This window comes from Calidris pugnax, unplaced genomic scaffold, assembly GCF_001431845.1.
Source record: "Calidris pugnax isolate Ruff unplaced genomic scaffold, ASM143184v1 scaffold209, whole genome shotgun sequence".
NCBI classification, from domain to species: Eukaryota; Metazoa; Chordata; class Aves; order Charadriiformes; family Scolopacidae; genus Calidris; species Calidris pugnax.
In genome coordinates this window covers 2,035,689-2,061,525 of record NW_015090978.1, presented here as the reverse complement: position 1 = coordinate 2,061,525, position 25,837 = coordinate 2,035,689, and the positions used below count along the sequence as shown (strand labels likewise).

Genomic DNA, 25,837 nt, shown 5'->3' with positions numbered 1-25,837 from the left:
TATATTTATCCTGCTGTAGAGAGAACCTATTAGACAAAAAGATTAGCCAACAAGGTTAGCCAACAATGTTCTGCTCAGAAATAGTGTTAAGGAATAATAGTAACAAATAGCACATATTTTGTGGGGAAGGTTACACAAGAGAAATGTAACTCTTGTTCCAGTATGTACAGTCGAAATGGATGAGAGATAAAGAGTGAGGAGAAGAACAGCGCCATGTAAAGCTCCTTCCTTGAGTTAACACAACAGTTAGCGTCATAGCAGAGCTAGAAATTAGCAAGCACTGGGCACACATCTAATTCCTGTGCTCTCTTTTAAAATTATCTGAAGATTATGTATTATTTGAATAGGTAACAACTACATTCAAAACAACTGTGATTTTTTTTTTCTGTCACAAACAACAAAAGAGATGAAAAATATGTTTAAGAATTGTTCCTTCTGCAATACCTGTGTTTGATAGGAGCATGTACAATGACTTAATGGCATTGATTTCTTGCAATATTGTCATGTTGTTTTAACACTTCCTGATCTGGAAGAGGGGGATTTTGTTTACTATAAGGATGTGAAACCAAGAGCCACAAAACTGCCTGCTATAATCACAAGGAGAGAATCATCAGTGGACACCTTTTTTTATAATGGTTCTATCAATGTGAAAAGGCCGCAATCATAGCTGTTAGGCTAAAAATGTTATTCAGCCCTTCTATGTTACTAAGCTAGTGAAAAGAACAAACAAAACATATCGTTCACCAGGTTAACCGGATATATCATAAATATTTGATAGCAAGTGTAAAATACACATATATACACAATATATACATTTAACAGTACTTGCATAATAATGCATGTAAAAGAAGAGAGAGGAGTTCGGAAAATCATAAACACTTAACAATGTTTGTGATGTTTTGCAGATCTGATTTTGTTGTAACTATTGTGATATTAAGAATAGTAAAAATAACTGTAATCCTTTTTTGTATGCTCTAGGTGTGTATTTTTATCTCCTGACATTTTCTCATGTAATTACTGTCAAGAAGGTAGTTGCCTTGTGTCACGGTCATGCTGCACAGAAGTAAATAGTAAAATCAAACACAGATATTAAATAGCAGTATATAATACATAGTAGTAAAGCCCTATCAATAATTAACTAGTAGTAATTTAAATATACAAAATTACTGTCTCTAAAAGATAATTTGAAATAAATTTAAATGTTACATAACGTTAAATTTTCCTGATGGCTGAATTCTCATTTTTAATACATTGTATATAGCCCAAAAGAAACATCTACCAGGAAGGAAGATGCAACCTACTGCTGTGAATAGAGAATTCCCTCTTTCTGACCTGTGTAGTATGTCAGATCTTGCACTTTCACCTTAAATAAATAGAATTGTTTTGACTAAAATTAATAACCTCTTTTACACCTTGTAAAAAATTGAAAAAATGAAAATAATTTTCATTTAAAACTTTAAAATAATTTGCAGAACTTGCTTTTTTTATGCATTTCAGATTTGCTTTATTTTGCAAGTACAGATGATATTTCTGATCGAGCTTGCAGCACTTTCTTGTATTAGATGTATATATACTCGTAATCTTAGTGTACAGGCCTGTTTTATGAGTCTGAACCCCAAGTATCTAGTTTTACAGCTGATACATACTTTCTTAAAAGGACAAATCTTGGCTTTAAAATTCAGTGTCTCAGTATTAAAATATTAATGACAACTATAAAGCTTCCCTACATAATTTTCTTTTTCACTAATTGCCCAGAAAACAAAATGATTCTTTGTTCACTGCTGTCTGATTATGTTGTATACAGCAATAGCTAATGAGATTTATGGTAAAATGTTAATGCATATACCAAAAGTCTGTTGTACATAACATCTTTTCTTCTCACCAGTCATGTTCTGTTGAGTAGTAGGACTGCGTTTTTAATTGAAATAAAGCAAACCAAGATGACCTCCATAGGACAGCAGCAGAAGCAGTCACTTGATCTGTCTTCCTAGGTCTTCTCTGTGCATCCTGTCAGCAGCACTGAGAAAGTTCCACACTTTACATCTAAGGACCACTTCAACGTAATAGGTACAAAACATTTCATTCCTGCTGCCACAAGTACTGCAATTATCAGAAAGGTATTGGGAATTACAAGGACGGGATGTGAGGACTCTTCAAAGTGGATTAGTAATGTGGGTGGCAATCAAAGAAATGATTTAGTACTTGAGGGGTTGCATAATTAACCTAGGCAGAAGTTGTGCTGCTTGCCTATTATATATTTAAAAAAGAAGGGAAAAAATAGAGTAAGGAAAAAGTATTCATGACTTATAAATTCCAGAAGACAATGTGAAATGAGGGTCCAGCAAACACAGAAAAACTGCTTTATTTCTCCTCTCTCCCTGAGGTTTAGATCAGATTTTACTCCTATTCTCATAGTCATTACAGAAGTAATTATTTAAAATAAGTATTCTGTAGCTTTTTTATCAATGTGCTAACTCAACAGAAAAATGCTTCGTAGGGAAGCCAAAACCAGGAAAAAAGCTTCAGAGGCTAAGTATCAAAAATTTGTTTCAAGGATTGAATCAATTTGACCTTACCTTTGGTTGGAAATTTGGAGTAGCTTGACTGCCGTTTGCTATCCTGCCTGACCAAGGCAGGGGGTTGCTCCTCCACCCTGCAAACCACTGTGTTTTGCAAATCTTTTTGGCAGTGGTTTTCTACTCTCTGCATCAATGCAGTTCACTACCACATTTCCTGCTGTAATGCAACTATTCATTTACTGAGGGAAACAGACCTCATGAATTTCACCTTCAGCCTTTAATTAATAGTTCTGATGAGTCGTGCCTCTCTGTTGCGCTAAAAATAGCAAAGGTGACTACACCCAAGGGAAATCCATGCCACAGATGCAGAGGCATCTGAACTGAATACACAGGAGAGGGACTGGACCACGAGGTGTAAAAATACAGTGTTGTGGTACTGAGTACAACAGCACGTACCACATGAGATGGACAGATTCTCTTTTAACAGTTCAGTAGTGCTGAGAGTGTAAGTACGTTACAGGCATAACAAGCCCAGCTTCTTTGCAGATTGTATAAAAGCAAAGAAAAACTTTCTTTTTTCTTATGTTATGACCTACCTCATGTTTAGCCAGAAATAGAATTGGAACAGCACGTAGTAGTGCCAAAAACATTAGCTAATGGTCTTATAAGGACAAAAATTTATTAGTTGTTGCTTGAAAAAACATCCATGGTATTGTGTTTTGGCACACTCTGAAACAATTGCCTCCTTCAAAAGTGCTGGAAATATCTGAGCTAAAGTAAGCGAACATCTATGTAAAAGTATGACATTACATTGTTTAAAAGTATGACATTACATTGTTTACTTTGTATTTCTTTAAACAGCTGTCTTGGCAATGTTCAAATGCTGATGTGAATACTGTAATTATTGCTAAATAATTTAATTATATTATTTTAAAAAATTCTTAGCTACAGTTTGCTTTTATTCACTGTTTTAAATATATATAAATAGTACTAGTGACTTGAAGAGATTAGGTTTCTGTATCTGCCTAAGGGAACAAAAGTTTTGACTATATTTCACTGTTAGTAGCTTTTCTCAGATAATTAGCATATTGAATGAAAAATGCGGTTCAAGCCAAAGCCATGGAGAGCTGAGACTCTAAATTTTATAGCATTTTGACATGTTTAATGTATGCAGAACCAAAGATAAACCTCCTTTTTTTTTTTTTAATATATATTTTCCATGTGTGCATGTAGCATTTTATTTAAAGGAATCTGAAAAAAAATGTTATCAATAAATATTAAGATAGAATATTCCATGACTTTTAATTAAATTCCTTAAATGTGTTGTGATGCAGTGTGAGCAGAAGTCATTTAACTTGGAGCAACTAATAATTAAAAGGCAACCAAGTATTCATTTCAAAACTATATGGTTCATAGCAATTACTCTCTCTAGTAGCAGGGTTTGGCTGATTCATTACTATTATTTATGAGTAAAATAAGCTCACCACGGCTATCTCCTGTAATGAATTCTGTGCAGTACACCCAGATGGAAAAAGTCAAATTGAGTCCCAAGAAGCCTTCAGTAGGCTCAATTTTACATCTTTTTTGTTCTCTCATTCTTGGAACAATGTCTACAGTAGACTTACTTCCAGATGTCGCCAGCAACTCACTGGGAGAGCAAGATGGAGAAGGCAGTTTACCCATATTAAGACCTCTCAGCTGAAAGAGTTACACAATGTTTTAATAGTACTCATTATCAATAACATTTTTTTTATTCAGGCATATTGTTCAACCTATTGCATAAACAGAATGAAACCCTATCAACATGAAAGGATATTGCAGGTATATCTGAAGGAAAAAAGCCTACTACTGTGCTATTTCACTGTGAAAAAACAGATGATGCTGTCACTTCACCTAAAATTTGCTTTGAACTTTGGATTTCCTCAAACTTTTACTGAGAATGAAACTCAATGGATTGTGCGATTTTGGGTCATGTTTTGAAGCCAAAAAGACTGGTTTGAAATGTGTCTACTGAGCTAAATCCTTCTGTTCTATTGAGCTCTGTTGAAACTGTATTTTAATGAGTGTCCAGCAGGCTTGGAATTAGTACTTCCAGATTAATATAAATTTATCACTCATTTCATTTGGGCTTCAATGTGGCTTCGGAGATCTAACAGAAATGGTGGTGAAATATTAAAATATGGAGGCCAGCTAAACTCAGAGTAGAATTTCACTAATAAAAAGCTTTCAATCAAAAAATCCACCAGCCCAACATGTGGTCTCCCAAAAGATATACTGGCTGTTCTTGAGGGACTTCCCTTTGTTTTTAGAACAAAAGAATGTTAAACATTTATTTCTGGAGTCTCTTTTAGACTATCAGAGGAAAAGGAAGGATGCTGATTAATACTGTGCCTAGTGAAGTTTTTTTAAAATCAGAGAAGTATACCTAGTTCTTAAGACTGGAGTTGGCACCAAAGAATTGCAATGGAGTTGTTTACCAACTTCTCAGAAAATTCTTTTGGGTGTGCTAAATATTTGAAATTCTTTTTCAGAGCTATAATGTTACTAGATGTTTTCCTTTTTACAGTAGGTGTTATTAAAGTATTAGAAGAGTGTACCTAGGAAGCTATTTATGTGATTAGTGGAACATTTTATTCTGATCTTACAAGGGAACTTTCAGTCTCCATGGTAAGCAGTAATAGTTTGGGGATGCACATACTTTAAGGAACTTCTGTGTGCTGTTCACATTAATAGTGAAGAGCTTAGACAAATATTTATCATTCATTTAAATTACTATGATGTGTGATTAGGCAAATCACTATATTTGTAGTCATCATGAACCAATATTTATAGCAAATGTTATTATGTAGGGACTGAAATCTCCAGCAGTTTATGTTACTGCATTTTCAGCTGGTTTACAGCACGTTTATTTAGAAAACACTAGAAATAATGAGAATGCACAGACTAACCATTCCTTAGCTTTGTCAACATGCAGCCACTTTCATTTTTTTTACCTGTTTTGAGAGAGAAAAGTGGTAGTATGCTGAAGAGTCTAAAATACTGATTTTGAAGGATACAATTGATTCAGAAGACACAAACAAGTCTCATAGCTCTAGTAGCCTCTGGCCTCTTTATATTAAACAAAAGAGGTCCACTGTCAAAGGGTATTACTGAAACATGTACACAAGGGTTCCACATTCTCCTAAGTTTTTTACAGGGAAGCCTTTTTACATGTATGTATGTGTGCATTTAAGCATTGAATGCTGGTTAGCAATTTGTCTTTTAAATTTCCTGATTTGTGCCAATGAATTAAAGAGTTATGTATGCAGAAATAGTTTTCAAGTGCATGTTTACCATGTCCAGCTTCATCCTTTTCACTGTGTTTTCTTTTCCTATCTTAGCATATAAATAGAGGTCTCCAGTCTTTGTGTTTCCAAAAATGCAGTTTATAATTCTGCAAATTTAGGAGAAAACCCCAAATAATAAAGTAGTTGTACACTTGTATACTCTCCTGTGTTACAGTCTTACTTTATCTCTTCTCAGAGATAGGATAAAAAGTAGATTTTAGTGCCCCCAAAAAAGAAGACAATTGTTCTTTTACTTTCATGAGCTTAAATAGTCACACAGGCTATATCTACACTGTCAAATCTAAGCTCAAAGAGTTGTTTTTTTAAAAAAAAGCGTAACTGACATCTCTATAACAATAAAGGGAAAATTGGGAAAATTGCTGATTTCCTACTAAGGTTCAGTTTGTTTGTGAGTAATATGAAATTAAACTTTCTTTATATTTTATTATGTAGTCCTCATTCTTTTCTCCAGTACTTAAAAGGCCTTTTTTCTAGTTTTAAGTTTGTTGATGTTCAGAAAAAGCTGTGCCAGATTCACTTGCTGATCTTGGGATCTGTTCTTGAACAGCTCTCAGTTAAAACTGCTGCCCATAGACATATGCATCCCACGTGTTATTTCAAATATGTGGATGGGTTGATTTGCTGTGCTTACACAGTTTTGGTGACTGTGTCATTATGGGCAAGAGAGGGGAGCAAAGGAAAAGCATGGCTGATAACTCGGAGTCCTTTTTGAGTGTTGAATCTGAGTTACAGCTTGTCTTTCAGCCTGGGTAGTGAGTTATGTGTGAAATCGTTGCACGCCCTTACCAGAGTTAAGAGGAGTGTCATCTCTCTGTGTCTCTAGATGTGACAAAAAAATAGATTTAATCCCTTTTAGTTTTGTGAAATTAGTTACTTTTGTATATTGCCAAGTAGCAGATAATGGGAGTATTTCACTGGAAGTGTGAAATTCTGTTACCACTCATACGGAATGCTGACTTCCTTTAGTTAATACTTTAGAACAGCTGGGTTGTTTCAAATATTCTTTGAACTTGCTTTTCTAGAAAGGATTTTTTTGTTGTTGTTTCTTTTCCTTTTTTTTTACTTTATTTTCTCAGGGTTTGTGTTTGTTTATCGTAACTTTATCATGGTTCTTTTGTGTGTGACAGGAGCTATAATTTGTGTGTGACAGGAAGTATAATTGTACTATCCTTCATGTTATGAATACCTGCTGCATACTTGCCTTCGTCTCTCTCTCTGATCTTCCAAGCAGCTTCCCTAGCAAACTTATCCCAAAGGGTACACAGAGGAATTACCATAGCTATGTTAAGTTCTTAAAGCAGAACACAGGGAACACCTTACTGCCTTTTCTGTTTCTTTTGTTTGTTTATTTATTTATTTATTTATTTATCTATTTTTATTCCTTAATGAAAAGAAACCTTTTTCCTTTAAGACTTTGAATATGGGCTTCCCAGGTTGCTTTCCCTGGACTTGTTAGATTCCAAAGAGTCCAGCATATTCTTAAATTTCCATTTATACATTTACATCCATCCTAACAGTGCTCAGTCTACTTCCGAATGTCAGAGTACAGTTTAGTAAAGCCTGTAATTGAAAACAATGTATTTCTGAATTCATTTATATACAGAGAGTAAGGCTGAATTAATGACTGTACAATGTACTCCAAAGGGTATTATTACTAGTTTGCTGAAGCTACTAGCTTACTCTTCAGCAAAAACTTGTTGGTGGCAACAGCAACTGCATGTGGGTGTTTTTCTGTAATTTAACGAGTTAGGATGTGTGTAAGTTTTCTTAGGATGGTGTGAGTCTTTTAGATACTGTTAACACTGACAGGTCTGACAGTATCCTTGCCCTTTGCTGGTGCTGCAGAGTGGGTGACAGCTCTCTAATATGCTACTGTAAGAGTCGTGTCCTGCAAGCTGAACTTTGGATCTGCCTGGAAGTGTGTATTAACTCAAATACTGTATTCATCTCTAGTGCTGTGCTACAATGTCTTGGCATAAACAGACACGATTATTTATGAATACAGCTTCAGATATGGAGATGCTGCTGGATACACTGTAAAACTTATAATAAAAGTTGTAAGTGGTGGCAAAAGGACTGCTGGATGTAGCCAGTGATTTCAATCTTTGTTTCCTTGTGTAAGGTTATTACTCTTTGTTCTACAGACATTTATCATGTATTTGATTTATAACAAAAAAACAACTTCCAAGACTGAGAGTGTTTGTGTAGCTTTGGTTTTACAAAACATCTACAGCTTAAGTATAATGCAAGTCCATGAAGCATTTTCCTATAAAAGCTCTTGTGTTTTTTGTCAAGCAGAAAGAGGAGTAGGTGGTATGTCCATATAATGAAGATGGGAAACTGCAGAATATTGTGTATGCTAAAAGCTTATATGGGTTCAAGCGGAAATAGGCATGTTCATGGTAGATAAATATGTCAAGACCTACTTAGTGCAAAATCTGTTAAGAAGTCCTTGAGTTAGAAATTGTTTGAGACTGGAATAAGATTCTACAGAAATGTTTTTTTGTGACTTTCCTATTCTTGTGTTCTTGCCTAGGCACCTGCTTTTTGTAATTTTTCACAATATTGTATACTAAGTAGGCCACTTGTTGCTTCCACTACAGCTCTTCTTTTGGTTTCTTTTTTGCATTTTTTTGGCTTACCCTTTAAAAACTTTATAAAACTTTATATATATATATATATATATATATATATATATGTATTTATATATATATATATATAAAACTTTATAAAAACTTTATAAACATGTTTGTAGTCTAAATATGGTTCCATTTCTCCTTGACCTGGAAGCTGTATTCATTGGGGATGGCAAGGCGGGCAGCATAGAGAAGTTGTATGTGGCAAATGGAAAAGATAGGACCATGGATGACTGAAGCTGTAATATAAGCACCTGAGAACAGATATTATGCAGCTTAAACTGGAGAGGGAAATACTGGCTCCCCACTATTAATAGGAACCATCCGTTAATTTGTTATTAGCTCTGTTGTTCAGGATTTACAGGCAAAGACCTGGTAGGGAAAAAACCTAATCGTGCCCTTAGTTATATTGAATGTTCATTTTTGTCAACAAAGGACTAGTAACTCTACAGGAAATAATTAGCTAAGATGACAGGAAGGTGAATAGTTTGACAGTCTGTTTTAAAGATTCCAGTAGTAATTACATCAAGCGAACAATTTCTTGTAGGATTAGAGATGCAATCATAAGATACTAGAACTACTGACATAGCATGTTTCCCAGTCCCTTACTTAAAGGCAATAATAGCCTCTTTGTGATAGAGCTGATTGCTGTTTATTGTTAATTACATGTTTCTTCTTTTGACTTGTCATGTTATTAATTTTTGCATGTACAGTGCAAAATTTATCTCTTATCAAAATTTGCAAGTTTTTAGAATTGCTTCAAAAATAATGAAATCAAGACATTTTGATTGCATTTACTTTAATTGAAGAATACCACCTAATCTTTTTCCTTTCCCCACTATTTTTTTATTTCAAAGTAAGAAAGCAAAAACTTACGCTAGTCTCATGATCTCACTTGGTTTCGGCTGATATAAAATCAAAATCAACATCTGTCTGTAACTATTCGTTTTCTAGAAAACTTCCAGCAAACTGTTAAATTAAATCTCATAGCTGTGTGCTGCTGTGGTGTAGTACTAAACAGTAATATATGGATTATAACTATTCCATCTCAGAAGTAATATCACAGCTACATACCATTTCAATTTTGCTTATGCGGCTTTTTTGAGAGGTACTAGTCTGTACAGAGGCAAGTAATTTTAAAAAAGAAACTTACTCATAAATCCACATGAAACTTTGAAGAGCATGTGAAACAGTGAAAATGGCTGGACATCGTAGGAAAAATTATAATTTTGAAGTTCTGTGAACTTAAAAGTGTATGAATCTTTAAGAATATGTTACATTTCTTTCTGAAAAGCAATTTGCTTCTCTACTAAAGAGTCGAAAAAAAGCACAATAATTGCCTGTGGTGGGTTGAGTGCAGCTAGTGTCTTATGTATTCATTGAACCTCAGTACTTTACTGCCTTGTTTCCCACTGCTGCCTTTAAACAGGAGGAAAAAGAAACCTGGTGAAACGCTTACTGTAAGCGGATAATAAAAATCCCAAGATATTACATGCACATTTGTGGATGTATTGCATAATCACACAAAGAGAAGCACTGCAAAAAGTGTTTGTGACTAATTGTAGATAACTTTTCAGAGAAGTTTAGGGATACAACTAATAAGTAAAAGAAATTGTTACCTTCTGTGTCATGTTTTAGTCCTGTTATTGCCAAGTTAGATTCTTATAATGAGATCCTGGCATCCAGTAAGAAATACGAGTTTTGAGTATTGGTCTAATCAAGTTAGGATATTCGCCCACAGAATTTCCTTAGCAGAGAAGGTAAAAACCAGACAAAATTTATAAGTATAATTTCAACAGTGGAAATATTAGGCCAGCATAGGCTGCTTTTGGTAATCACAAGATGTTTTCTTGGATCAGATTCTCAGTTACTTTAAACAGGGACTACAGTTTGACCTCTGTGGAAAAGCCATGCTTCATGCTAGCTCTGTGTTTTTAAGCAATTTAATAAGAGTTGGATAGCATTGAAGGATGGTGTTAATTTTAGGATATCTTTGCATTGCAAATTGTAACTTCTGTCTTCTCTATTTTTCCAATTTTTTACTTTTTTTTTTTTTTCAAACTGGGGGTGGGTAGAATTTATGTCCACATGACCACCATGCTTTGATAGTAACAATTAATTCTCCATACACTACTGGTTGCAGCACACAATTTCTGAGTCTAAAACAACATTGGTAAGGTGGGCTTTGTTCAGTAGTACATAACTTAATATTACCTCTGTCTACCACAAGGAGCTTTACAGGTTCTCTGTAACAGGTTTTCTGTAACAGCCTTACAGGTTCTCTAATACTCCTAGAGACAACAGGGAGGGAAGTTGTGTCCAAGTGAAAATCTTTATAGTCTCAGTTTACTTAAGGTTCTATGTTACAAATGTCACACAAATTGTATTCATGTTTAATCTTAATTAAGTGAGAATGAAAATTTCATGTTATGTTTCCATAGATCTTACATATTATATAAATTTCAAAGTTAGGAATACAAACTTCTGCATGCAGTCTTTCTCACAAATGCTCCTACAACTTTAGCCCTTAACTCAAAAGTTTTGTCAGCTCCTTCCGAGATGTGCTTTTACATGGCTGCCTATTCTTTCCTAGCTTTCATTTCACCATGCTTTTGCTCTTGGGAATCATGTTTACAGCATACATCCATTGATTCACTTTGGCTTCTTCAACTTCTGTGCTGATATCCAGAGCACAAACACTACTTTATTTTACAGTCCTATCTTAAAAGCTAGGGCTCTGGACTCATTGTCTGTCCTTAGTAACTACTACCTGGCAAATTGTCAGCATCAAGCAATCCTTGGTTACTTCATGTTTGCTTGTCTTCTTCCCAATGGCTGTCAACTTCTGCACAGGTAATTTATTGAATTTGTGTCCTCTCTGGTGTGTGGAGTTTTGACTTCCACATGTCCTCTTTGGTGAGCTTCTAACCATTTTTGTTGTTGTTTTCACCCATACTTCTTCGGTGGATACTATGCATAGCATTTATTTAAGAGAAAATTACGATTAAAATTACCTAACAAAATTAAGCACAAATTTCAGATTTAACCACAGATCTATTCTTTTCCTTTTGGCTTCATTTTATTCTCATTCTATAGTTTTCTGTGTCTAACCCAAACCTGAAAGCTCTTGAAGCAGTGAGAAATGTGTTCTTTTGCTTGTCTGTAAAACATCTCAAGTATCCTCTAAAGATTTGCATTTTGCTGGTATGATGGAAGTACCCCGGATTACTTCTTACCATTTTTTCAATTATATGTTCCTACAGTCTTTTAATATTCAAGTTATTAGTTTAGATATCTTGAGAAAACCTTTTGAAATAGAGATTTTTTAAAAAGTTTAAAAAATGTATTTAAAGTTACTAAAAATTAGTGTATTGACAACCAAGAACTCAACAGCAGTAGTACTGGTTTGCTTTAGCAAACATCTGTGATCTTCCTACAGTCATACAACACTGATTTTTTCCTTGAAGCGTTGTAGTTAGGTACTCAACAAAGAGGCAGCTTACAAGAAGTGCTAGTCAGGCCCTCTGAGTTAAGTGATTTAGGAGCACTGGTGCATTTGAGTGCTTCTCTGTTTCCTGATTAAAATGTTCATAATTAACATTTTTTCCCAAATTTATTCAAATGCTTGAGCGTCTACATAAAAATTTAAAAGAAGAAGAAAAACTGAAATAATTTGGAATCATAGCTCTAATTCTACTTTTGTTGATATCTCTTTTTTTTTTTTTTTTTTAATGTGGTAAATTTCTGTTAGCTACTTTTGGTCTTTAAACATACCCCTGCTGCTTTGAGTTTAGGTTGAGATGAGATTTCATTCACATCAACTGATTTCTGGTTCTAAAAGGTGATTATAAATTCTTATGTACATGATTTACAGATGCTATTGTTGATCTCCTGTCTAGTTTAAGTGTTATTGGCAAGAAAGGCTTGAGTGTCTGCATACAACATTAAAAGGACAAGAAAATAAAAAATAATTTGCCATCATTAAACTGGAGGTGAAGGATAAACATAAAATCTACATTAAATTCATTTTATCCAAACAATTGATTTTTCTGGTCATTGTGTGATAAAGATAACCAGTTGTCAATATAAAATAAATTTAAAAACAAACAAACAAAAACAAAACCCAAACCAAACAAAACACAAAATAAAACAAAAGAAACGACCAACCCAAAAAAAAAAAAAATCCGCAACAAAAAAGAAACACCCAAAGGCTCCACACATATGTCTAAGGATAAAGTGAAAGTATAAGCAGAAATTTGACTACTTGAACAATTAAGATTTCAGGAAAAAACAGAACAATTAAGATTTCAAGAAAAAACAGACATGTACATGTCTGTACATGTGTTAACAGACTTTGATAATTTTTTTTGGGTCATCTAGAGAAATCCATCTCCACCTCTGCTCGACACCTTACACTGTTGACCAGTAACAACCCAGAAAGGGGGTAGGAATGAGCTGATGTCCTGGTTTGTTCAGGACTGTCACACCAGATCCTACAGAACTAAAACGCTCAAGAACTTGCTGTTGCATGAGAAGTGGGCATCTCCCAGAGCTCCAGACAGTTAATGGCTAAGGAGTGCCTGAGCCTATAAAAGGATGTCTCCCCCCATGCTTGTACATGTGAATCAAGTCCTGTTTTATCCCATAACTGAAAAATGGACAGATCTGCACAACTAGACAGCTTTTTTATTTCTAAATATTCTCTCTCTTACTCCATAGGAAGTGTGTTGTCAAACAGAGGCTATTTTTTTGAACCTGCTTTTTTGCTAAAACTACATCAGTTTCACTGTTACTTTTTCATCTTACTTGATTTTTTTCCTTCTGGGACAAAAAAGCAAAAGAAAATAACAGTAAACAGAATCACAACTTGTGGTGGGAATGAATCTGGACAGATAAACTGTGTTGTTATGTCAGAGCCATTTTGGGCTGGTTTTATGTTTTACAAATGGGTAGGTGACAAGAAAATTCCGATGTGTACTACACATTTGCCCAGAGGGCAAGAGTTAAACTCTGTAGTCACATAAATTCAAGGACTGTTCATAATAGACTTTCCTGTTACTCTTGAGAAACTGTTTGCACTGCCAGGACAGTTTGAATGGACACAAATTTTCTTATCACCAGGGTCTGCCATTTTATAGCACATGTGTGCTGTGCTGCATAATTACAGCTATATCATCACAGCACAAGAGGACTATCATCTTTAATGTGTCTGTCTCAAAGTAAAAAGCATTAGGTTTTGTTTCTCTAGAATTACATTGCTTGGAGTACATTTATTTTGTGCAATGTGGACAATTTGTTGCATATGAGACCTAAAGCAAGGAAGCCATCATTTGTGACAGCTTTTGCAGAAAAATACAGAATTGTAGAATCATAGAGTGGTTAAAGTTAGAAGGGACCTTAAAGTTCACCTAGTTCCAACCCTCCTGCTGTGGGCACAGACACCTCCACTAGACCAGGTTACTCAAAGCCCCATCCAGCCTGGCTTTGAACACTTCCAAGGAAGGGACATCCACAACTTTTTTGGGCAACCTGTTCCAGTATCCCACTACCTCATAGTGAAAATTTTCTTCCTAATATCTAGATAAATTTACCCTCTTCCGGTTTGAAGCCATTACCCCTCATCCTATCACTACATGCCCTTGTAAAAAGTCCCTCTCCAGCTTTCTTGTAGGTCCCCTTCAGGTGCTGGAAGGCTGCTATAAGGTATCCCTGGGAGCCTTCTCTTCTCCAGGCTGAAAAACCCCACTTGTCTCAGCCTGTCTTCATAGGAGAGGTGCTCCAGCCATCTGATCCTCTTCGTGGTTCTCCTCCAGACCCTCTCCAACAGGTCCACGTCCTTCTTGTGCTGAAGACTCCAAAGCTGGATGCAGTACTCCAGGTGGGGTCTCACCAGAGAGAAGTAGAAGGGTTAGAATTTTGTGTCTTAAAATAACATTATAATGAATATTTATTATTTTATTTTCTTCCTTATTGGGAATTCAATATCAGAAATTGTGAGTGAATTTTATTAAGGTAAGGAGATTTTAATATGTTATTTGAATAATCTCCATGGGGTTTACCCATAGCTGATTGTGCAAAAAGCAGTGGTCCAATGGCTGTCTTCTTCTTCACATATGCCATATTGGTTTCTAGGGTCCCATGTGATTATAGGTACTCTGAGGGGACTATCATGGTAGAAAATGGAGGAAAAGAAAAATTTGGTTTTGTTGGAATAAGCCAATTGCAAAAGAAACCAATTTTTGTTCTTGACATTTTAATAGAGCTCTTTCTGAGCAATGTAAAGCAACCAAATATTATCACTTAGTTTAATCTAATACTGTAATATAGACCAATGTATTGTTGCATGTACAGGCTGTCAAGTGCTTCTGTGTTGACCATCCTTACAGATATGTCTTTCCTTTCTCTCTTGCCTGCAGCTGTCGGAAGAGTATGGCTTTTTTTATCTCATTGCCAAGGAGTTTCTTTGGTTTATGTGCATCAATCCATTCTGTAGCTGTTACAGTTTACTAAAAGATTACATACTAGATTCCAGGAGAGGATTCAATAATATGTTTAGCCATAGGTAGGCAGACCCTAGTATTTACACAAATCCACAGTAAACTTGCAGAGGGGTCTTTGGTTTTCAGGCATATTTCCCAGAATATAACTGTTTTTTCCTTTGTTCCTTTAAATTCACTGTTTCATTTTGAGAAGTTCTCACTGCTTTGGATTGCATATGTAAATTAAGATGATAACATGAGTTCTTTCTCCTGTAAACTGTCTTTCTTGCTATGAATTTTGCATTGTCTTAGTACAGACATGGTTTATCTGCCTTTGTTCTGAAATTTCCAAGAGTAGCAATATGCTGTACCCTGGAGGAGATGTTTGGTATCATTACCAGAGTGCAACTGTACCTTTTGACTTCTAGGCTAGTATTTTAAATCCTGATTATTTGGGGGAAATAATATCTGTCTTTTAAGGGTATATTTTTTCTTTATTGACAAAAAAAAGCCAAAAGAGAAAGTGAAATGCAGCATAGTATAGAGCTTTGAATAGTGAATGAATGAGTAGTTGTTTTGGTCTTGGAGAGAAAATGTATGGTAAATTTTTTAAAAAAATGCTTGAAAGCTGCCTTTCCAAATCAGGTTTATCTGCATATTTGCTGTTTTTCGAAGGGAGGCACTGAGCTGAGTTGTTGCATATGAATTTTTATGAATTTTATATTACACAACTCTTAGCTACAGTATGAGAGTGCAAGCTAAAGTGTTCTTTCATTGTATGGTGGTTTTGCTTTCATTATTTACTCTTTACCACTGTGCACATAAGTGAGTTACTGGTTTGACCAAATAGAGTCACGCTGCCTTCAGTAATGACTTTCACTTTCTTTGCAGTTAATATATGGCTTATATTCCTCCACAGCAGGCTTACTTTCTCTGGTTTCATTTGAGGCATACTTGGGTGGCCCCTCTAGATCTTCCTCCAGAACATCACCGATCTCCCATAGGGACCCCAAGTGATGGCACATGTTTTTTATTCATGCACCAGAGTTAGCTAATAACATTTCACCTTCTGATTACTTTAGTATATCCTGTGAGGATGTAAAGGATAAAGATCAGTTTTTAAGTGTATGCTTATTTCCTATGGTGTGTGTTGTAGCTACCTGAAGATTATAACTACAGTTGTTCAGCTAGGCAGTGAGTGGAATGCAGTTTTCAGGAAGGGCTTTTAATCGTCATATGACAGATTTTTTTTACCTGGTAAGGGCACCATCAGTTTCTTGTCCTATAAAATATTGAGTAGAAAAAGGAGCCTGGAAGACTAGAAGAGATCTAACATTGTAGAAACTACAAACAGAAATATGGGAGGTAAAGGAAATTATGGAATAAAGTGCATGAGTTAATAAATGCGTGTGACTTTGCAAACCAATATACTTTTCCTTTTTTTGTGCAGCAAATGCTATTTCAGGATTTCTTCGGAGGATCTCAGATCTTAAGGAAAATATTCATAAAGAATGCAGTCTAATGCAAGAGGGCAGTTGCTTCTCAGAGATTATTTATTTTAAAAAAATGTCAGGAAAGAGTGTACCGATTTTATATATGTGTATAATATCACCTATACAGAGCTGCCTATTTAAGTCTAGACTGTGTGAAAGGTCAGAGCTAAAAGATATTTTGCACAAGATTTAGATTCAGAAGCCGTGATGTAGAAGCTAAAGTTAAATAATTCAGTCTCCTTCTGCACTGGAAGGCAAAGGATAATATTGAAGGATTACAGTTCACTTACAATGATATTACCAACTAAACCCTAGAGGGAAAGAAACAGAATTTCATTCCAGTGTTTCAAGTTATATTTTTTTTGTATTAAGGTGATGAGCTAGCAAAGTACCGATTATTATGATTATGATTATTATTATTATTGTTGTTGTAGTTTATTATCGTTATGTTTGGTTGGTTGGGTTTTTTTTATTCCATTAGCAAGACAAAAGAAATAATGGGGAAAAAAATTGGATGCTTCAGTTCTGGGAACGACAAAACTGATAGCGGAGACTGCTTTTGTTTTTCTGTGCCTTAACTGGGGCAAGCTTTTCTCACCGTTTTCACTCTGGCTGTTGCGCAGGTGGTTGACCAGATTGACACGCTGACGTCAGACCTGCAGCTGGAGGATGAGATGACAGACAGTTCCAAAACGGACACGCTCAACAGCAGCTCCAGCAGCACAACGGCTTCCAGCTTGGAGAAGGTCAAGGTGCGGGGCAGTGCCCCCCTCATCAAGCCGCCTGCGCACCCCTCCGCTATCCTCACTGTGCTGCGGAAGCCCAATCCTCCCCCGCCTCCGCCGCGGCTGACGCCCATCAAGTGCGACGAGCCTCCCAGGGTGCCTCCTTCAGCCAACCCCGTCAAGACCAACGGTACCCTGCTGCGGAACGGGGGCTTGCCGGTTGGGCTAAATCGCATCCCCAATGGAGATATTTGCTGTATACCGAATAGTAACTTGGAGAAGGTTGGGATGCAGCCTCTGATGCACAGAGCTGAGAAAGAGCGGTGTCCTCAGCCGGGAGCGAGGGAACGGGTACGATTTAGTGAAAAAGTGCAGTACCACGGCTATTGCCCGGACTGTGATGTTCGGTATAACATTAAAAACAGGGAGGTGCACTTGCACAGCGAGCCTGCACGTGTCATGGGAAAGCTGCCACACCAGTGCCCTCCTCTGCCACCTCCACCCCCTCCGCTGCCTCCGTTTCCTCTGGAAAATGGAGGGTTGGGGCTAGGTCCCAGTAATAGCTTTCCTCCTCCAAGACCTGCGACTGTGCCTCCACAAACTGCACCAAAACCCCAGAAGACCATCTTGAGGAAATCAACCACTACAACAGTGTGATGTATGCCACTTGAAACAACTCTTTGTTTTTTCCTATATATAAACATAAATAGGTAATGAGCACTTTCTACTTGAGCAATAAAAAGACCCAATGTATTACTCCCTGTGTCCAGTGAAGTGGCATAAAAATCACATGGTAAGTACTAAGAGGAATGCTTGTTGGTCTTGCTTGTACTTGCCAAAAAATATCATTGTGGTAAAGGACGCTGAAAATATATTCATGCTTTAGCTCATAGGTTTTAAACATCTGTTGCAGTTTCTTATCTGTAGCATGGTTTAAAAGACAGTGAAAAGAAAGTTCAGTTTGAAAATATTGATAATGCTATTCATGATAGATTTTGGTCTATCTGACATAAGGGAATAACCGTTGCTCTTGGGTTTGGGGAAAATTTCTATTTCTAGCAAGTACCTTTTAAAATGTCATTTGACAAAGCAAAGCAGAGTACCAGAAAACAGCTTTTGACTGAATTCTAGCAAATGCATTTTTCTCTGCCTGACTGCTTGAGCGGAGTCATTGTGTGTGGAACAGTGCAATAGGAGGTAATCATCAGACTTTCAGGCAGCTTGATCTTTGGTGGGGAAGTAAAGAAATAATGAAGGGTATGTTGACATGGCTTTGGAAAACTGAATTATCTCACATTTTGTTTCTCACTTATGAGGTATGCCACAGCCAAGGTGAAGCAGAGAATTTTCAGGTGGACAGGGATAGTCCCATTCAGTTCCCCCCTATTTCCACTGCTCAATCTGCAAAATGGAAGTGATATTTTATCTCAAATGCGATGACAGTAGATTAAAACAACAAAGCGCAGTCCTGTATTTTCCACAAAGCTTTTGTCTGGTGCAAATCCCTTTTTGAAGCCAAAGAAAATTTTGCCTGAGGCCTGCAGGGACATCCACTTAATTCATGTAAAGAGCTTTGAAGTCGAAAAGCTCTGTGCAATTATGAGGCATTAACATGCAAAACAAGATATTTTACATGTTATCACATTTTGATGCTGAACTCAATTAATATTCTTACTTGTTGAAAAAAAGTCCTCAGTGTTTTCCATTATTTTATGAAAGAACATTCTTTTATTCTCACAAAGAGAATTGTTGGGACCTAGAGTTAAAATCATCCGATCAGTGAAGAAAATCTGATAATAAATCTGTTATTTACAAAAGTTGTGCCAAATTAATCTCAAACGGCCCAACAGCAGATGCTATATAAAAGCAGTATGCTTTTTTTCAGCTGAAATGTAAAACATACTCTATGGCAAAGCAGAAAAAAGTAGACAAAACAAATTTTTAATTTAAATTTCCATTTACATGCAGTAGTAAGTATTAAACTGAAAACGAATCTTCAAGCAGTTTGCCTGTATACACATTATAGTGCACTTATACTATTTAAACAAAAATAACAAGAATAATCATAACAGAAATTTTTAACACTTAATAACCTTTTGAAAACTTTTGCAGTAAACAAGGATTGTATTTTGTGGAAATGCACATTTAGAGTCTAAAGCTTCATGTTGTATTCCTCGCATAAAAGTTGCAAAGCAAGGAGATTACCTTAAATGCTTAATCATGCTTCCACTGGATGCTCCCCACTTGTTTTTCATGATACATTTTACATTTTGTATTGTTTGACTATACTTAATCTCGTGAGAGCTGTTGCTAAGGCCTAGCCCTTACAGCAGGAGGCAGTGACTTGCACACGTGCAAGATTTTTGTTGCCCAAGTAAAACTGTTGATAGGTGGATTCTTCACATGCCCTGGGACTTCACAGTACCTCCCTTCCTCACACATAGAAAATTACATCTAAAATCATAGGAGCAATGTGTGGACGTATCCACATTTTGTATCTAGCGTTTTTCTTTTCAAAAGAAAACTCTTGCTGTCTTGCTGACTTTATCACTGCTGTAGACGTCATATATTGACCACTCTAAGCTAGTTAATTTTTTTTCCTTCTTAAAAGAGCTACTGTGTACAAAAAATTATAGGATAATGCAAATCAAGCATGGCATAAAATACTTATTTCGTCTTATATTAGAAAAAATAACTGCATAATTTGAGATGGGAGGGTCTGCTGCACATGTCTTGCCTCACTTGTCTCATTTTTTCCAATATAAATTCATCTCTGATAGCACGGAGCACAATATTGCTCCTCTGGATTCTGTCCCTGGGCTGGTCAGAGTCTCATGAACATGTTAGTACCTCCAAATTACATGGTGTACTCTATGGACATGCATTGTTATATATGTAAATTTCAGGTTTATTGCAGTGTTAAGTTTAGAATTCTCAGCTCTGGAAAGTTTAAGTGGTATTTGACTTTCAGCATTTCATGTTCAGTTTTGGTATCCAACATCTTCCATCTTACACTTCTGTCTTCCCTTTCAGAAGGACTTTTCTTTCTCTTTCCCCATGCCTCCTGAGTACTCTTTCGCAAACTACTGCCCTTCTTTGTACATTTTCATGGCCTGTGCTATAAAAGCTAAAGATGCAGCTTTTCAAATGCAGTGCAGCTTTTGGCCAGAAATGCAGTTTCCAAATGTGAAGGAAATGCATTGTTTTTCTGTAGTTTGCTAATCCAGGCTTTCTTTAATGCACCAAAGTTTTCCAAGGTCTCTGTTAAATCATGCAATGAATAATGAATCAATTCCTCTGTTTTAATGAGAACATCCCTGGTCTGTGTCCTATTGTAAGATACTTTTATCAGTATATCAATTTCACAATATTAACATGTCAGAATAAAATTCAGATTAAACCAGGTAACCTTGCAAAGCATGGGCAACAGTTAACTTTAAGCTTTGCAGCACTCTGGAAACTTCAAATAAAAATGGCCTAAGAGAGGATGCAATAATATATTCAGCCAGGAGTGGGTTTTACATTTAAATTAGGTATATAATCTCTGTGAAGCATTTTTGAAAACTTATAACACAGCATATTTCACACCTTACTGAGGAAAGCACAATAGATTAACCAGAACTGGACAGGAATTGTCTGCCTTTGAAACGTAAATGTAATATTTTTGAGATTATATTTAGTTTTTGCAAGTATGTTAATATCTGAAAAACTGAAAGGCCAGTAACAGACCTTTAATTCGACAATTTATGTCATTTCTGACTGCTGCTTAGTTTTGATTCCCCAAAGGTATTTTAAAGTGTGAATTGACCAGATCTAGACTTCTCAGATGCAAATGGAAGGAGAAGATGGTTTCTGTCAATTTAATGAAGGGGATGAGCTTAGGAAAATGGAAATAAACAATAAAAATTGCCTAGTTAGTAGAACTGGCAGTGATTAATAAAAGCTAGCATATGGATGCATCATAAGAAAGGAACACTAGGAGAATAAAATCCAATAACAATACTTTATAAAGACATTGGGATAGAATCTTCAAAAAGATTGTGAATCTTTTTATCACCTAATAAAAGTCAGTTCTTCCTTCTCTATTGTCTTCTTGAGCGTTACACCTTTCGTCATATCTTCCATCATATCATCCACTGATCATAGAAACAAGAAAAGATTAAAAATCTTCATCCCCTTTTTTTATTATTAAATCAATATTATATTTAAAATGTTATGTGAAGTAAGTGAAGTATATTTCAGCTCTTTTAAACTTCCTACAGATAGCTTGATTATTGGTTTTGAAGCAAGCAGAGTTCAGTGTGAATTCTTCAATTACCTGCGGGAGTTGTGTTCCTGATCTTAAATTATTTGACATCCATATACCTCATGTTGGTCAACGAGTGCTCTTGTTAGCTGAGACGAGAGCTGCTGAGATAATGGACTTGACCAGATACCTTGCTGAAGGGGAGAGGCCCATGCTTTTGTCAACCTGTACAAGTCTGCTACTGTTTTCTATTTTTTCACATTTGTTCATGTATGGCAAAGTGACCGTGTTACTACATAGTTGGAGGGGTTTGTTAAGAAATTGTACCATGTGCTGTGTCTGTCAGCTGTGATGCATTATTTCAGTGGTGTAAGCAGGTGGGACAGTGGTATTTAGGTTCCCCAGTCTTTTGTGATGCTAAATTTTTGGAAATTTTGAGGCAGAGTTATATCTGATGCTGTTAAGCTAATTTAATATTAACTGACTTAGGAACAAGAAAGTAGTAAAACTGGATGGACTGTATAGAGTGCAGTCCTCCAATAAGACATATTTTAGGTTTCAATGGACCTAAATGAACAAAAGGATACCAAAGAGATAAAGACTTCTCATATTTAGCTATGGATACAATGATCTTAAAGCTCAGTTTTCATTGAGACAAAATCAAGTGGTTTGGAGGACAAGGAGATAAATGAATGTTGGTGAATAGGTGTCAAAAGTGGGAAGAAAAAGTGAAAGCAACATAAAAACACTTTACCAACTGGCAAAAATACACATTTTATTTTAGGTGCACAACAGTAATGTGTTAAAAATTCAAAGGTTTGTGTTTTACTGCAAGATAGATTGTAGAGGTAGACCTACATACTGGGGTCAAAGCTGTGCAACAGAACTAGACAAGGAGCTTAAAGTAAATAGTACAACTTCTTTTCCCTGGATCTTTCCACTGGGATATGTGTTGCTCATTTTGCTGTCATTCCATGATTGTTGAAACTTGATGTGCATCTACTGGGCAGCTTTGCAGCTGTGCAGCCTTAGTCTGGTGCAGGTGTGCAGGCCTGGTGGCATTTCAGTTGAATTAGTCCATGTTTCTGGGTGTCTGTGTCATCTTCATCAATGACATAGACAGTTGGATCGAGTGTACCCGCAGCAAATTTGCATATGAGTGGTGCAGTTGACACTCCTGAGGGACAGGATTGCCATTCAGAGGGACCCAGACAAGCTTGAGAAGTGGGCCCATGAATGTCTCATGAGACAGCAAGGGCAAGTGCAAGGCCCTGCACCTGGGTTGAGGCAACCCCTGGTACCAATATAGGCTGGGGGATGAGTAAATTGAGAGCAGCACTGAGGAGAAGGACTTGGGAGTGTTGGTTGATGAGAAGCTCAACATGGGCTGGCAATGTGCACTTACAGCTCAGATGGCCAACCACATCCTAGGCTGCATCAAAAGAAGCATGGCCAGCAGGTTGAGGGAGATGATTCTACCCCTCTAGTCAGGTCTCATGAGAGATTATGTGGAGTACTGCATCCAGCTTCCAGTACAGAAAAGACATGGACCTGTTGGAGTCAGTCCAGAGGAGAGCCACAAAGATGATCAGTGGGCTGGCATACGTCTTCTATAAAGACAGACTGAGAGAGTTGGGGTTGTTCAGCCTGGAGAAGTCTCTGCAGACACCTTATCATGGTCTACGAGTACCTAAAGGGGGCCTACAGGGAAGATGGGGACAGGCTTCTTTAGTAGGTCTTGCAGCGATAGGGTAAGGGCTAATGGTTTTTAACTGAAAGAGAGTAGATTCAATGAGGGTGGTGAAACACTGGAATGGGTTGCCCAGAGAGGTGTTTGATGTCCTATCCCTGTAAACATTCAAGGTCAGGTTGGATGGGTCTCTGATAACCTGATCGAGTTGAAGATGTGCCTGCTCTTTGCAGGGAAGTTGGACTAGATGACCTTTAAAGGTCCCTTCCAACCCAAACCATTCTATGATTCTATGATATTGTCCCCTTGGCCTGTGCATGTCCCTGAGGATGGACTGTATAATTCTTATGCTTCAGAAAGCAAGATTGATTAGATGCTGCTAAAAGTATTTAGTCACATCAGCACTTTTACCTGATGTGTGATGACGGTAGAGGCAGTTAAATTGTGATTCAAAACTTTGAAAGACATAGTAGAATGCAGGGAGGATCAGTTTGATGCAGAGGCTGAAGAAATGAGCTTCTGTGGGCATAGTATATATGTTGCTCTGGCTCATGCCCCTGAAGAGGTGTGAATTGTTCCTCTTCAGAGCCTTTTAGATGATCACTCAAAGATACGTGTCATCTCACGTGGGTCATGGTGTACCCACAGTGAGGTCTTTGCGTAGTGGTAGTATGGGAGCTGGCAGCATAACTCTTGGGTAGAATCAACAAATAGTTCTTACAGTAAATGAACATCTCCAATCTTGTACCATCTTTAGTAGTTCAGAGCACATCTTCCTAGGAGAAATTTATTAATAAATCACAGACATCACAATACCAAAGTTAATAGATTAATATTAGGATAGGAATGTTTTAGCTATCATGAAAATAAAACCTCTGTAGGCTTTAGAACAGAGTTATGTAGTACTAGGAAAATTAGGAAAAGGTTCTTCACTGAGAGATTAGTTGATCAATGGAACAAGCTCTCCAGTGGTTCATGGCACCAACTCTGTTAAGTTCCTAGAGCATCTGGATGCTGTTCTTAGTCATATGATTTAGTTTTAAGTAGTCTTGCGAGAAGCAGGGAGTTGGACTTGATGATCCTTATGAGTCCCTTCCAACTTGAGATATTCTATGATTCTATGAAAAATGTAGGCCAAGCAGTTATTAATACAGCAAGCAGTTATTAAACATTTGCAGATGGCAAATGTTCTCTGTTACTGCCTTTTAAAGAAAGCATTTATGACAGAGCTCTTCTGCTTGAGTATGAAAGAGGATTCACTCTACAGAGAATTAAAATTCTAGCATGGTGAAGTACAGGCTAGGCCACACACCTGAGTTAGATTTGCTTGCTTTAGTGGCTGTATGTTGAAGCAGTGACTTCCAGAGACTTACTAGTTCTGGTGAGCAAGTTGAACAGTGAAAGCAGTGTCTAAGAGTGCCGAGATCTGGTGAGGCTGTTACTGGAAAACATTCTTTCCTTATAGTAGAGCTTCAGAAAAGAGCATGAAAAGTAAAAATTCAGGAAAAATAATTAAAAAAAATATTTCATACTCTTAAAGCTTTTCTGGAAGTTAAGACTTTATGGTTATGATTTGCTTTAACTTAACAAATACAGTGTTTAAAAGGAAGCTTATTCATTATTTCAGTGGAAATAAGGTTTCTGACAGCAGAGGGCCCATTAATATAGCAAAACCACAAGGTACTGTTGCTGAAGTTGATGAAATCAGACTAGAAATAAACTAAAAATTCTTCACAGTGAGGTATGTAGCTAGTGGAGCAACTTACTTGGAAAAGCAGTCCATAATCCACACTATAAAGTTTTTAAATTAAAATTGGATGTCTCTTAAAAAAGAGACACACTAAGTCTGAAGAAATCACTTTGAAGATCTACAGGAGGGCAAAGTAATTTACCCTAACGCTCCCTCTTAGCCATTAAAAGAGCTGATACACCTTTCATTAAAAGACAGATGAAAAATGTACCTTTCTGATGTTTCCAGCAGGTGCAATTTTGTACTTGACAAAGAAGAGAGATGAAAAAAAGCAGTTAAGCATGCCAGAAGGAATGGAAAATTAAGAAGTAAAACTTCATTTTTTATAAACAGGCACAACTAAGTACAAATTGTGCAGTGTTAATGAATTGCGTCTACCTGTACGTTGACTTGAAATGAAGGGGTTGGATGCCTTTTGTGGATATATATTGAAGAGTCTCTCTACCTTCTAGAACTATGATTTCAGAACAAACCATCTTTTTCTATCTGTATGTAAAATTCACAGCTGAGCAACAAACTCCATGTCAACCAAAGTCACAAATCCTTTGGCAGCCAAATTGCTAGTTGGCTGTGCAGGAATCGGCCTCAGAATCAATCTGTGGATAGGGCTTTCAATTCCCAGTGCTGGTGTGGCGTATTATACATTTAACCCTGCACTGTTTTTTGAAAAACCATCCTAACTCACCTTTGCTGCTCATTCTTGTGTCATCCCTGCAATAAGTCAACTGCAGACATTTTTACATTTCTGTGCTAAAGCAGTGAACCAGATGGGCGAGCTAAGGTGTCTGAAAAAATGTTTATCCCCAAAATTGGTGAGTTAGTGAATGTAGTGAATGAGATAGTACCTTTTTTTTTTTTTTTTTTGGTTTCTTGGAATTTAATGTATCAGATTTCAAGCATTCATAAGTTATTTAAATCCTAATATATACATAGCTTGATGGAAATCTAGTTA

General features: G+C 36.5%; 1 protein-coding gene across 4 annotated transcripts in view; it reads left to right on the top strand.

Moving 5' to 3' along the window:
* Nucleotides 1–25,837, top strand: part of PRR16 (proline rich 16) — a 187,134-nt gene that overhangs the window by 96,686 nt on the left and 64,611 nt on the right. For 3 of the 4 annotated variants that reach the window (XM_014953456.1, XM_014953455.1, XM_014953457.1), the window contains one exon: nucleotides 17,098–17,992. In XM_014953456.1, coding sequence (XP_014808942.1) covers nucleotides 17,098–17,856 — 759 coding nt within the window. In that variant the 3' untranslated portion in view covers nucleotides 17,857–17,992. Of the gene's footprint in view, nucleotides 1–14,253; nucleotides 14,381–17,097; nucleotides 17,993–25,837 lie in introns of those variants that run through there. The other variant, XM_014953458.1, reaches the window with a different exon arrangement.